Source organism: Dipteris shenzhenensis, chromosome 33 (genome assembly GCF_047967505.1).
Source record: "Dipteris shenzhenensis isolate YYH24624 ecotype China chromosome 33, Dip_SZ_1.0, whole genome shotgun sequence".
NCBI classification, from domain to species: domain Eukaryota; kingdom Viridiplantae; phylum Streptophyta; class Polypodiopsida; order Gleicheniales; family Dipteridaceae; genus Dipteris; species Dipteris shenzhenensis.
In genome coordinates this window covers 24,988,458-25,002,506 of record NC_141628.1, presented here as the reverse complement: position 1 = coordinate 25,002,506, position 14,049 = coordinate 24,988,458, and the positions used below count along the sequence as shown (strand labels likewise).

Genomic DNA, 14,049 nt, shown 5'->3' with positions numbered 1-14,049 from the left:
ACCATGAGTCTAGTTCTTGATTCAAGATTCCAAAGCTATAAATGCACTTTTACATGGAGGATTTTGATATGTACATATGAGAGGAGCAAAGTAGGAGATGCTCTTTGAGAAATATGCACAAAAGATAGATGCAATGTGTGGTAGGGGACTTGTATTAACTTCTAATTTGGGTTCAAGTGCCCCAATTTGGCAGTGCCAAGGGGGTGAAGATTACATCTTGTCTTCTATCAGTAGTCCTTGCTTTCATAATCATGTCTTGAATCTTAAGTAAGCAACATTGGAAGCTACACCCAATAATAGGTTGTGCTACTTACAACCTTTCTTGTACAAGGCAAGTCACAATACAATAATAGTCTAATGTTACCTTTTCTCTCTTATATCTTTTTTTGTGTAATGGCATTCGTTCTTTGGTAGGTGTTCCATAGACCATAACTAATTGTGATAACAAGCAACTATAATTCGTCTTTAATAATTGAATAAGCACTACGACTAAGAATGGTGCAAAACTAAGAATGGTGCAAATCTCTACTAGTTACTAAGTTACACGAATCTAGTAAATAAGCTTCGTGGGTGAATTCCTAAAAATTGACTAAGTTCAAGCCTCAAGACTAGTTCAACCCACAAATACATTTGGTTACATTGAGGGTCTTAATGGAAGAAAACCGAGTTGAAGGCCATGGGCCTATAGTGGTTTTTGTCAAATATGAAAAGGCATTCAAGATAGTATCCTTCTAAAGTGTTTTCCAAGGAATGACAGAGGTCGAGATAACAAGGCAATATTTGGCATTTATAAACCATGTATATGAGAAAGTACAGCAAAATGTATGAGTCATAAGAGTCATACACTCCGAAGTGTCTGAGCATTATTAAGAAAAGGTGGGGATGTCTACTCTATTCGACTTTGTGTGGCCCCATAAGTTGAGTCAATGGTGATGGAATCTCAAGTGCTAAAGGGATTATTGAACCTGTTCTTTTATAGAAATGATGTTGAAAGTTGTCACATGCACAAGAAGATACACAACATCTTATGAAAGTGTTGGATTAGTTTCGTTAACACATTGGGTCAACTATCGAATATATAGAAGTTCAAGCTAATGCTCTTCTAAAACTCAAAAGAGGATCGTCAATACAATGTCCATTCACTTACAAGGGTTATGAGATTGAGTGGTAAATTCATTTCAATCTCACAAGTAGCTGCGATAAATATTGGCTTTTTTGGAGTTTTGTGAATGTCCCAAGCAGCACAAAGAAAAGGGATACTTGGATTACAAATAAACCCTGAAGACTTGCAAAAACTCCGATGTTTTGAGATCAGATCCTTTTAAGAAACTAAGGCAAAGGGGGCAAGTTTTGGCAAACGAGTTCATTTCTCTCAAAAGGCATTTCAAGTTAAAAAATTTGTAACTAAAAACAAAGTTATAACATTTATCCATACAAGAAATGGCAAATTTCCTATGGAATTTTCAAAGAAGAGTTTCATCTTCTTTAGAAAGATGGTTACTTTGCTTTGAGCAATTAACGGAAGGAACTTCTTCTACTTTCAGAGCAACTTTCTTCAAAATCTTCCCTTTCCATTCTGATTTGAACTCCCAAACTTTCTTCTAAATGCAAAGCAAACTTTGAGATTCCCTTATCAATAGCTTTTAAAAGGAAAGACGCTTAATAGCTTGCATGTGTACATGTATCTATATCAAAATGTATTAGATACACATGTTTGTACCTAAGCACACACACGCGAATATGTATCTCTTATTTGCAACCACACTATTTGCAACCACACACACAAATATGCACAGCAAGTTGCAACCATCCGCCATGGTCATGTACCAAAGCCATGTCTGTACTCAATTTAAGACAATGCATCTAACCTGAAGAACTATGGTTTTACAAAATTTAGAAAAAGAACTTACAATGAGGCCAGACCAATTAAACATACATTTCACCCGACGCTACAAAAGAAGACATAAATTTCCCTAGCTCATATCAGTATGTCAATAACCTCCATCACCTGCAAAAGACCCCATGACAATTTGAAATAGCTGAACCAATAAGATAGTGCCATCACACAGGCTTCATACAAGCAGTATGTGAATTGGCAGTCCGTCAAGCTCCATTCTTCTACATTATTGACGCTTAAGTGATCTGCCAGGGTTGAACTACATGTGTGCTGAGCCCATCAGGTTTACAGGTTCGGTAATTGTGCCTTTCACAAAGATTACATGGAAGTCTTAAGTTCTGACATGCAATGATGTGAAATAAATCTGAGTTTTAAAAGCCTAATGTGATTGTCATGCTTGTTGGCCAGAATGGCCCTGTGACCGGTTGTTCATCATTTCCTTGCCAGCCACTAGGAAGAAAGCCGTATGCCTAAAACCACAAGAAATATCAGCAAGAATTCATTAAGAGATCATTGGAACATCTCCATTGCAGACACAATCATAAAATCTCATGCACAAACCTGAAGAAATTAAGCATTCTTTTCTTAGAGTCAGCATCAATTTCCTCAACACTGTCGAGGGCTGCCTGCATGTGCTCCAGCCACCGTTCAGCTGCCTTCTTTGTGATGTCGAAAGCTGCATGCCGACCAATTAATGCCGGATGTCCTGGAAGATCAGACAAGCTAATGTTCTTATCAGGGTTTACAAACTTGGCAATTTAAAGCCTTTAGTCAATCTATTTTACCAAAGGCCAAGACTCTTAAAGTGGTAATAAATCCAACTTTCTTCAATGGTATGGCACAAGACCTGAGAAGATTCGTTTGTCAGAGACTTTTGGATTGGAAAAGTCATAGCATTGCAACTTCTCTAAAAAAGACACACACAATTCAAGCGTGAAGGGATTGTCTCCTAACCGTGCTGTGCTTCAGAGTAGAAACCAACCATACCTTTCCTTTGAGAATATAAAGGTGGCCCTTTCATCCTTTGTATAAAAAACTCATATTGATTCTGTATAGCATCCTCCTTTTTAGAATTAGAAAAGATCGAGCGAAAGGACTCGTCTTCATCGGCATACACCCTGCTCCAATCAAGTGAAAGATGAGGAAATAAAAAAGATTGCCCTTGCTAATGGCACTGTTCACTTTCACAGTAGATATCCATCTTCAAGTGCAATTTTCTTTTTCATTTAGTATTGTTTTAGACGATGATACAGCACATAGCTAGATAGTGTGAATGGAAACACAAAATAGGAGGTTACTTGCATCTCCTAGCTAGACAAAACATGGCAGTGGAAATCTCACTCCTTCAGTGTTTACACCTCTGCAAACAAGAGAACACTGTCTCTGTGATCTTAAAGCACCTTCTCTAGTGTCATGCTGCACTTCTGGAGGCTGAAACTGATGGCTTTCCTGCTGCCCTTCCCTAGTGCCCTTACTGCTCTCTCCTAGTGCCTTTGGTGCACTCTGAAAAGGCTCTCTACATAGTCTGCAATGCTGGGTATCTGAATGCCTGAAGCCCCCCACAACAGCAGCCTTATAGAACTGGCCCTGAACTTGGCGGACACAGTCAGGGTCTGCCAATCTGGTCTCTAGGACTGACTTGGCATCTTCTTCATCTCTGCTTGTTCTGCTGACCCCGCTTGATGGTCGATGTGCCGAGACAGCGAAATCAATAGTTCTGCATCATCAGGAGAAACCAAGTTATGAAGCGCCCCTGCGGATTTAGCTTGCAGTGAACCCTGTTCAATCTGCGGATGACCAGCATCAATATACTCAGCATTAAGGGTCAGAATCATGAAAGGCTCTTTGGAAGGCATGGGAATCTCTCAAACCCTATCTGATATGGAAAGGATTCACTAGAAAGACAGGCATTTTACCAGCCACAAATGAATTTGGTTTTTGGTGATCTGGAAAGACTGCCTATGAGAGATTGTTTCTATCAAGGATGCCCTTCGGCCAAAGAAGGGTTGAGGACCTGGGGAGATCTATGAGACAGGAGCAAACAGGAATTGAGAACAGACAAGATTTGCAGATTCAATTCAAGCCTTACTGTTTTGATTTGCAACTTCTTCATGATAGAATGCAGCTGTGGGACCAAGTCTCTCTTATGTGGATGGGTGTTAGCCTATATACTCACCTCTTCCCAGTCATTGTCTTCGATGTGAGTTCTATGGATTTAATTAATCACCTTAACAAAAAGTTGTACAGACAGGACTCCCAAAATTTGGGTCTCAGGTCTGATAGAATAAAAATGTGCCAGAAAAGCAAGCTTACTTGCTGTGGCTGATCATGCACAGGGCAGTGCGGACTAAGAGTAGAGTGAGGTCAATGGGGTAGGGTGAGGGGTAGCATCACAAAAGCCATGGGGCTCCCCCATCTAATCAGAAACTGTTGTCAGTCTCAGAAGGTCTGGAAGGCTGTCCAAAGCAATAAGGGGCCTGTCCAATTTAGTTATACTTATCTTCTTCTAGGGAATGTGCCTCACAGAATGCAAGATAAATTGATAGTTCACAGAAGTGCTGGAACGCTATGATGTTCTCCCTATTTTTTTTTTTAATTATCACCGACTTTTCGTTTGTCATCTTCCGGTGTATGGGAAAACATATCTTCTATTTCCTCTTGGAAGATTCCGTAGACATCATTGAGTCTAGACCCAGTGGAGGAGGTTTCAGTGTCCTCATCTCCTTCTCTTGACTTAGAATCGGATTCACTAGCTCTTTCAGAACCTAGCACGTCCGGATAAGCATTTAGACAACTCAGTCTTTTCCTCTTCCAAATATGAGGTTTCGAGTGGGGATTCCCACCTGGCAGTCTGCTTGGATGATCTCCAAGAAAGACTAGGTATTGAGCGATCCTCCTTCCATTTGAGTATATGGAAATCATTCAAAGTTCGAATACCTACCACCTTGACCAGCTGATAGAGCATGCCTTCATATGTAACGCTCTGATTGTTTGCCATCCTCAGTGCTTGAAATGCTTGATCGGATAGGTTCAACTCAAGTTTCGCGAATGTTTCGAGGTTCATCACATTGATTGCCAAGTTGGAATCTATGACCGCATCCTTGATCAATTGTCCTCCAATTAGGATGTTGATCTGGGGGCCGTTTTGCCCAATGGTCACTACAACGATGTCAAGCAAGTGAGATGTGATACAGGTCCCAATTCTCTATGTTGCACCTTGAAAAAGACTTCGGACTCATTGACGAATGTCAGAAGATAACATCATGGCCGGTAGCATGGGACACCAGATCTTCAACAATATTGTATGGCTGAAAGTCTAGAAGAGGTTTCCTCTCATACTAGTACATGGGTGCTCTAGGACTTGCCCTTGACTGCTATTTGGGACTCAAGGATTCCGTCGATGGGTTCTCATTGAGTTCGAAGCTTTGAGGTGCAACTCTGGACACTGGGCCCATAGATTGTCTTCCCAATTCGGACTTTGTAGAGTGTTTCTCGGATTCGGAGCTGGAAGAGTTGGATGTGGATCCCAGCGTTGAAGCATAGCTGCCTTTGAGGGGTAGATGCCATTTTTTGGCCTCCACTGTGGCCCTTCGATCTAGGCTTCAAGACTCTATTGTCAGACATGCTCATTAGAATTGTTTCTTGATGGGAACCCCTAGATCAGACTGCACGTTCTCAATCAAGGACCCTACATCTGGATTGGGTATAACCCTAGGTGTAGGATCAAATGATAACTCTTTCCCTTTTAAAATTGAGAGCAGGTTAAGACGTATACCTCACAATCCTGATCGATATGCTATGGTTCATAGGCCACAAACTATATTGTGGACAAATTCGAGGTTAACAGAACATTTTTCTCCTTGGCTTCCTGCATCAATTGAACTCGTTGTGTTGGAGGAGGCACTAGCGTCCAATGATTGAGTGGACCTTGTTTCATCTTTGCTGCTTCAATTTTCTCCCTAGAGTAATCCTACATTAATACCTTTTTCCCCCTTCATTACAGCCATCACTAAGCCCTTCCCATAGAATTTTTCCCTCAAAATTTACATGTTTCGGCTGTCACACAAGGATGCAGAAAAGCACTTCCTTGTTGAACCCACAATACGCTCAGTGTTAGAAGTGTCGCTGACCCAATTCTGAGTGCCCATATGAGGAGGACAAGGGATCAGGGGGCAGAGGGAGTTAGGATTACTTGGAGCAAGGAAATGCGCATCTATCTGCAATTGATTGGAGACTGTCTAGAGCAGCAAGGGCTGCAATGGTTGGCAACAAGTCTATGTGGCCAAGAAATAAGCAGAAATCTTTAATATTGACTTCAACAAAAGGAAGTTGACTTCGGTTAACCAAAACAAGTTTTATTTGGCTCCTAGTTGTATGAGAATCCAAGTTGTATCAGCTTCATGCTCCGCCGTGAGCCAATTGGCCCTAGTGTGGCGTCTTGTTCTCTTTCTCCCTCTGTTCCTCTATTGCAATCCATGTTCCAGTTCCATGGTAGAGTTTCGATTGCTGAATTGAGTTTCCAGCCAGTCTTCAGATTCGTTTTTGAAGTGCTACGTAACTCTAGATCTGCTGCGAATTGAATATTGTAGCTGTGTTTGGGTTCGAGAAAGGTTTAAGTGGTATCAGAGCTCAGCTTTGTCACTCTCCTTGGTGACCAAGCTTAAGGAGACTGTAGAGGACAGCTGCAACTTGGAGAAGATAGCTTGTACCCAGAAAGAAGAGAGGATTCACTGCCAAGAATTCAGACAAAGAGTGTTTCTAATTTAATCGCAAATTCAGCCCAGTCTGCTTAGCCCATTAAGATCATGATTTCAATGCAGAGGATCCAGGCAAAGAAATCTCAGCTTGATGGCAATCCAAAATACCGACCCAGTCGCCCTAATGGGCCGACTGGCTTGCTGCTTGCTGGCCGACTTGGTTGGCTGGCCCAACCGACTTGGTTGGCTCAGCCCAACCAGTCCTATATGAGGGCAAGGGGCCAGCCCCCCTTTGCTCTTTTCTTGTGCTGCTGCCAGGGCCTTTTTGTAGCCCTTCTTCAGGACCTTCTTGCAGGTCGTATCCCTGCCCATGGATCCCGCATGCTGCCGTAGTGCAGTCGTACCTGCTCATCTCTTTCCACCTTTGTCTGGAGCTCCAAACAGCCCCGAACTAGCACCTAGTGCTACTCTTACGAGGCGCCTCTGATATCGCCCTTTGCTGCATCTGTTCCTGTCTCTCCAAGGCCCTACAAACCTTCCAAAAGAGCCGTACAGGCTGAGCTCATGGCAGATCTGTTCCGTACTGTTCCAGGTTCCCAGAAGGCTCTTTTCTTTCTCTGATCCTTGCCCACATGGCAACGATGATGCTGCCCATGTATTCTTAGCCGTTGCTTGTTTGGCAAGTTCTCTAACGTTTCTTGTTTGTGGCTACGAGCAACACACCTCGAGAATGACGTGCTACTAGATAGATAATATGGCGTCGTGTCAATCCAAAAGGATCATAAAAGGCTCTAGCCTCTAATAGCTGCATAACGTAGTTGCCTATAGGAACGAATATAGTTCAATGTAGCAGTGGCGCACTAAATGAGCATTGTACTTCATGGCACTACATTGTATAATAGTTGTATGAATAGGACAAAACAAGTACTACATGCAACCTATAAAGGCCCTATGATTCAGTGTTGTATTAACGTAACCCTCAAAGAAAAACCTGTTGTAAAATTCGGTGGAGAGCTTCACGAACGTCTGATGCCCGAGCTTGCCATACAAGTCAGTCTCGTCGATTGCAAACGCATCTTCGTGAGCCACGCCACTCCATTCGGAGGCTTTCAGCTGCAAGGACTGCATGGAGAGGCGGAAGCGTAAGGCAGCGCCAATCACTTAGTAGACAAGCATAGAATTAGGACATATTTAAGGGACCAGTGGCGTCCCTTCGAAAAAGGTAAAGGTCCTTAATAGTCAGACTTAACCTTTGACGCCCTAACTTGCCCTTCCATGGATTCCGCACAGCCACGTGGAATCCCGAGGCCCAACAAATCTTGACTCCCTCACAAGAATGGCATAAACCTCGGACTTTCTCCTACTTCCTCACTTGCAATTCCAACATGCAAAATGTGTCAAGTGATAGGAGACACCTTGACGATTAGTCATGTTGAATTGAATTTTGGGTAAGATCCCATAAGTCTAATGATTACATTAGACATTAAGAAAATACTAACTCAAATGCTATTAACAACAATAAGGCTAACACCTTGACTATTAGTCATGTTGGGGTTGAATTTTGAGTAAGATCCCATGGATCTCTCCCCATGGATCTCATCCCATGACGCCCATCAAAGTCAGTATCCTTGAGGTCTAGGTCTCCTTCAAGATCCTACTTGCACACTTATTGCTTTACTTATTGCAAATCTCCTTCCTAAGACAACTCAGGATTCAGTTAGCCTTTGGCTTCTCACCCATGCTATACTCCTTTTAGCAATCTTCCATGCAAACATCACACCTAAACCCCACTTAGTTCCTTGTATCCCACCATGCACATTGCTTAAATGATACCAAGGTGCTTAATCAAAGAACCATGCACCAAACCAACTACGATCCATACAAGTGCCCCTTACAATGGTAAAAGTACTATTAATGTCTTGTTTTCTACGATGAATCCTTATGCTTTAACACTAGTTTGGTAGCTCAATAGGACATAAAAGTGTCTTTTTTAGACTTCTAAAGTTTGTTTGTTTAGTGCTTGAATCTCTATCCAATGTAATTACCCTTCTAGATAGAGATTACCTCCAATGTAATCTCTATCCAATGTAATTACCCTTCAAGATAGATATTGATGATTTTTTCAAGAGCACGAAAAAAATACTTCCATACACAAAAAGTGTCCTTTTTAGGGTTCTAAATTTGTATTTTAGTGGTTTGAACCTCTATCCAATGTAATTACCCTTCAAGACATTTATTCTTGACTTCTTCAAGAACATGGAAAAAATACTTCTATAGACAAAAAGCTATGACAAAAGCCTTCATTTTCTTTGCAACAATTGCATGGTTGCTGTTTGGAATCATGAAAACTGTTGGCTGAACAAATTTCAAGATATATTTAAAAGTCTAATTCAAGTGGTATCAAATTTTTTGAACATAGCCTTAGTATAGAAAACAAGGTTAGGTGTAACTTTCAATACTAAAATATATCTTATGGTCTTTAAAATTAGACAAATATGTGTATGTCATCATTGGCTACAAGTTAAATATAATTATAAATATAAATAAATAAATATAATATATATCTATAGCTATATATATATATATATATATATATATATACACACACACACACACACACACACACACACACACAGAATAAAATCTTGAACTTTTGTTTTACATGATATTATATAATATCAATTCATGAATGATCATTTTTTGACCATTCAATTAGGGTTTAAAAGCTCGTCTGATACAATTGAGATTATGTGCATCTCAAACTTTCTATAGCTCATCTAATGGACTTATATTACTATAAAAGTGTGGGAATGTATCTCATATAACCCCATATTATCATGTGTGAGCATGCACGACCTAAAACTTTTCTTAAGGACTATATTACCTTTAACTTTGCACTACATTACTCTCTAGGCAGACTTACGATAATTCCTCATTTGGATAGACCCAAAAAATATGATAAAACCCTCATATTCAACAAATTTAAGGACTTAAACAATGTAACATGATATTATATATACAAAGAATTTATTTTTTTATTGGGCAGAAAAAGTTTGTAATATATTATATCAACAAAGATCAATACATAGTCTTTAGAGTAGAATAGCTAGCCCCCATGGGGAGAAGTTACATCAACAAAACACTTCTGATAGATATTCAAGAACTTGGAAACTTCAAAGCTTATCACAATAGCAGACTTAAAAGGAGGATTCCTCTGTATTATCATCATCTCAGTAAAGTAGTCAGAGTAGCTAAAATCCATATCAGATGAGTCACTAGTATTGTCAGAGTCATTAGACGCAGAAGCATGAGCTTCACTGAGGGAGATTGATTGCTTCTTCATAGTTGGAGCTTGGAACTGCTTAAAACACACTATTCAAAATTTTTAGACTTTCTCTCTTGGTTTGGACTTTTTTTTGGAGCATATCCTCTCCACTCAACTTCACTTAGTGAGCTAAAAAATTGGGTTTTTTAGAGCACTAAATGTGTCACTTATATACAAATATGGCCTTATTAAGCTAAAAAGCCAAGTGGTGACCTCTAATTTTTAAAAAAATGGCTTAGTGAAGCTATAATTCCCAAACTCGTGCATGGTGCCCCATCCAATAACTATAATAATAATAATAGTAGTCTCCTAACTCAAGTTCAATTTTAACACTATGAAGTGAAAATATGACACCATATGAAAAGAGTTTGTTGAATTCAACATATAAGTGGTGTATAGATACACCATTTTTTTGACAAAAAAGAGTTTGTTGAATTCAATATATAAGTGGTGTATAGATACACCCTTTTTTTGAAAAACAAACCATACAATAAATTATCTTATTAGTGGTGTATAGATACACCATTTGTATGGAAAAAAGCATACAAAACATTATCTTATGCATCTGAATCTCGTTCAGAGTCATCAGATTCAGGTAATGTATTTGCACTTGATGGGTCAAGTCTTGCCAAATGATGTTTAATATGGACATGACTTGGATCAGGGATTGTGATACATTTTTCAACATTGTATCCATGCTTCTTTTTAAAACTTCATGTCCTCGATTTCCAGCAATGAATAATGCTACTGACTTCCACCTCTGTTAATCCCTCATTATTTGGAACCCATTCACGTTTCTTTTGCAAGCATCCCTCATAGAGTTATTTTATTGTATATCTTCTCGAGAGATTTTTCAATGGCTTTGGTTCATACCATAAAGCTATAAATGTTATAGGAGTTCCCTTGTCATCCCTTTCCATCTTAGCAACCTTTGCAACCCAAATTGGGCCACCTTGGTCATCCAACTTTGAACTTGGATCAGATGCCCAAACTGCAACAAATAGACCCTCTTCAATCTCATTAGATGTTATAAACTCTGGTAAGGGTTTGTCTCCCTTCCTGCCACAAAAGGCATTCCTCTGCTTCCTCCATATCTACTAACATATTTATATCCAAAGGAAAACTTGGTGACCTAGCTTGTTCCGGCCAAAAGGATTCACAGTGTTCAATGCTCATTAAGTTTTCTTGTATTTCTAAAGATTGGATAAGTGCTTCAGTTGATTTAATTGTCTCCAAATTCTTAGTTGATTGCTCAAGATATTTTTGCATCATACTTTGAAGATGTTTAATGAAGGCTTTCAAGCCTTTCATTTCATCTATGTCAAGTGATTTGTTTTTTGCAAGAACAAATCTAGTTTCCTCTAATGGAATTATTCGTTGTAATAAAGCATATGACTCACTCCATAAATGATCTCCATCTACTGAGTAGTGCTTCCATTGCATCACTGGAATATTGTTATGGATGTGAAACCGAAAGTAGTATGGATTTGTGTGTCCTATTAGGGCATCATCTCCTGTTTGTAAATGTGGCTCTATGAATTCTCTCCAATCTACCATCCTCTCTAAGATAGCCACTTCTGATTCTTCTTTGCGAGAACCTCCAATTTTTTTCCCAATTCGAAATAGCATATCCTCCATTGTCAAAACTTCCATTGCCTTCAACTCACCAGAGATAACACTGAAGATTTGATCTATGTCTTCATGTGTATGGCCGACAAGAAGAAAGCCAACTTCTATTTCTTCAAATATTTTCAAACCAACCAACATAGAGCATAAAGCAAATATATATTTATTCTTGTTCTCTCTCCAACAATTATCAGCTTGTATTCGCAATGTGTTAGGCAAACATCTGTGAGCATCTCTGACCTTTCTTATTGCTTTCATGATTGATGTAACAACTTGGTTACTATCATGGTCATGCAAACTATCAATCCATACATCACAAAAGATTCGGTATCCATGTACTAATACTCCACATAAGTGTGTTTTTAGTCCACGTTTGCCCTCCAATGCCGGTGGGATACATCTATATCGTGGCAAAGTGGTTGTATTCTAGTCCATGCCATCAATGGTGATGCACATGGACTTATCGACATGTGAAATAGTGTCCTCTCTCCAAGAAGCATACAACTTTCGAGCATCCTGCACATGATGTAAATGGATTGATCGCCATTTAATATATCTTCCTCACTGCTGCTCACATTTACTATGTTCAATGGCATTTTTTAATTCATCACATGTCTTACATTTTGACATCCTTTGCTTTGATGGTGTCTTGACATGGCAAAAATCTCTACGCCAAATTTTGTACAAGGTTGATCGTGAAATCATGCTCTCGTCTCTATCTTGTAAAGATTTATTAACAGTTTCTAGGATGACCTTCTTTGTCATTCCCAAAGGAAGATGTTGTTGGCATTCGACACGTCCATCTAGCATCGTTTGTTGAAGATGAGGCTGCGGTAATGCATGGTCTTCGAAAACTTGCTTTAATGTTGCGGTTGCATTTATAGTGCTTCCATGGCATTTAAGCTTGTAGGTATTTCCATGAATTGTATGAATAACTTTTTCTTTCACCTCTGCCCAGATGGTCCAATATGTGCCATGTGATAGTCCAGTTAACCATTGATATCAACCATTGATATCCTTGATTGCAAATGGGTCTCCCATTAACCATGGGTTTCAATCTAGGTTTACAATGTCTTGTGCTCAAATCTTGATTAGTGCCTTGATGAAGAAAGCATGAAAACTCTTGAAGAAGATAGTTATGTCTATTAGGCGCTGTCTTACTCCAAATACCAAGGCGTATGGATGCACAATCATCTTTCCCAACTTTTCTAATGCAAAGTCTCTTGCAACAAACTCGCATAAGCATCCTTTCCATATTCTCCTCGGATAGCATCACATGTCTCTTTGGTTTTGGAATTGATGCCATGATTCTTCGCCTCTTCACACTCACATACTTTCTTTTTGTAAATAGTGTCTTGCGTTGAATCTTCATCTTTATAATCAAATGCTGTGTGGGCTTGAGAATTATTTGATACCTTATAATATCTTGGAAATGGCAATCTGGTAGACATGTTCATTGATGTCAATTTGTTGCCAATGCCTCTTGAATTTTGTGGTTGAACTGTTTCTCCTTCGTAACTCAAGATTCTCCCATCTATATTCTCTGGCATGCTAGCAACAATATTACGAACAACATGACAAGTCTCAGATTCTCTGCCCCTTTTGCCTTGTGTTCGAGTGGTAACATCATGATCATTGTCACTAATATCATCAATTCCTGTTATTGCATCACTTATCCCATCGATCTTTGCATGTATTTTTCTTTGTGGTCCCATCTTATTATTCTCAACACCTATATCAATAAGCATGTTTGAGTCACTTGCAACACAAGACAAGTCTTCTATACCAGTGAGCCTGTTCGAGTCACTTGCAACACAGGACAAGTCTTCTATACCAGTGAGCCTGTTCGAGTCACTTGCAACATAGGACAATTCTTCTATACCAGTGAGCCTGTTCGAGTCACTTGCAACACATGACAAGTCTTCTATACCAGTGAGTCTGTTTGAGTCACTTGCAACACAACTAGTGAGTATATTTGAGTCACTTGCAACACAAGAAACCTTTTCTACATCAACATCTATTACTATAATGTCCTCAATACCTGTGAGCATGCCACTATGATACTCTTGATTACTACTATAGCTTCTTATTAATTTGGATCCCATTTGTGTTATAGTATTTTTCTTCTGATAATATTCCGTTGTGTCTTCCATGACATTGAAGGAAACTATCTTGGGCAAACTTGATTTCAAGAAAGCTAACCCCCATTTACAAGTACTTTGAACTTGTAGTTGAGACACAGTATCATGGACGTCTAAATGTGAAGTACTATCCATTGCATTTTGAATGACACCTACACTAGTCAACTTAATTATCTCCACTATACAGAGAAAACTCTGAGCATAGCCCTTAAAGTTGCCAATTGCTAAAACTTCTCCGGAGCAAGATAACATCTCTACTTTTTCCCCCTCAAAATAAGTTTTCTTGATATCTTGAAAGTATGTCTTTGGAACAATTTCGTCTTGGTCCCAGAGTGTTCTGTGTGCTTGCATATCAAATATATC

General features: G+C 39.4%; 1 protein-coding gene across 1 annotated transcript; it reads right to left on the bottom strand.

Moving 5' to 3' along the window:
- Positions 1-1,925: 1,925 nt before the first annotated feature.
- GLB3 (hemoglobin 3) lies at positions 1,926-7,818 on the bottom strand. The gene is made up of 4 exons (XM_087371979.1): positions 7,586-7,818; positions 2,885-3,015; positions 2,459-2,603; positions 1,926-2,367 (listed from the first exon to the last, which is right to left on the bottom strand). Exons 1-4 carry the CDS (start codon positions 7,720-7,722, stop codon positions 2,289-2,291), a joined length of 492 nt encoding a protein of 163 aa, XP_087228105.1. The 5' UTR covers positions 7,723-7,818; the 3' UTR covers positions 1,926-2,288.
- Between the last annotated feature and the right edge of the window lie 6,231 nt (positions 7,819-14,049).

Coding starts and splice junctions, on each gene's coding strand:
- GLB3 (XM_087371979.1), bottom strand. CDS start 7,722: ATGCAGTCCTTGCAGCTGAAAGCCTCCGAATGGAGTGGCGTGGCTCAC. Junction 2,604..2,884: donor TTTATATTCTCAAAGGAAAG/GTATGGTTGGTT, acceptor CTGATCTTCCAG/GACATCCGGCATTAATTGGT. Junction 2,368..2,458: donor AGAATGCTTAATTTCTTCAG/GTTTGTGCATGA, acceptor TTGTGGTTTTAG/GCATACGGCTTTCTTCCTAG.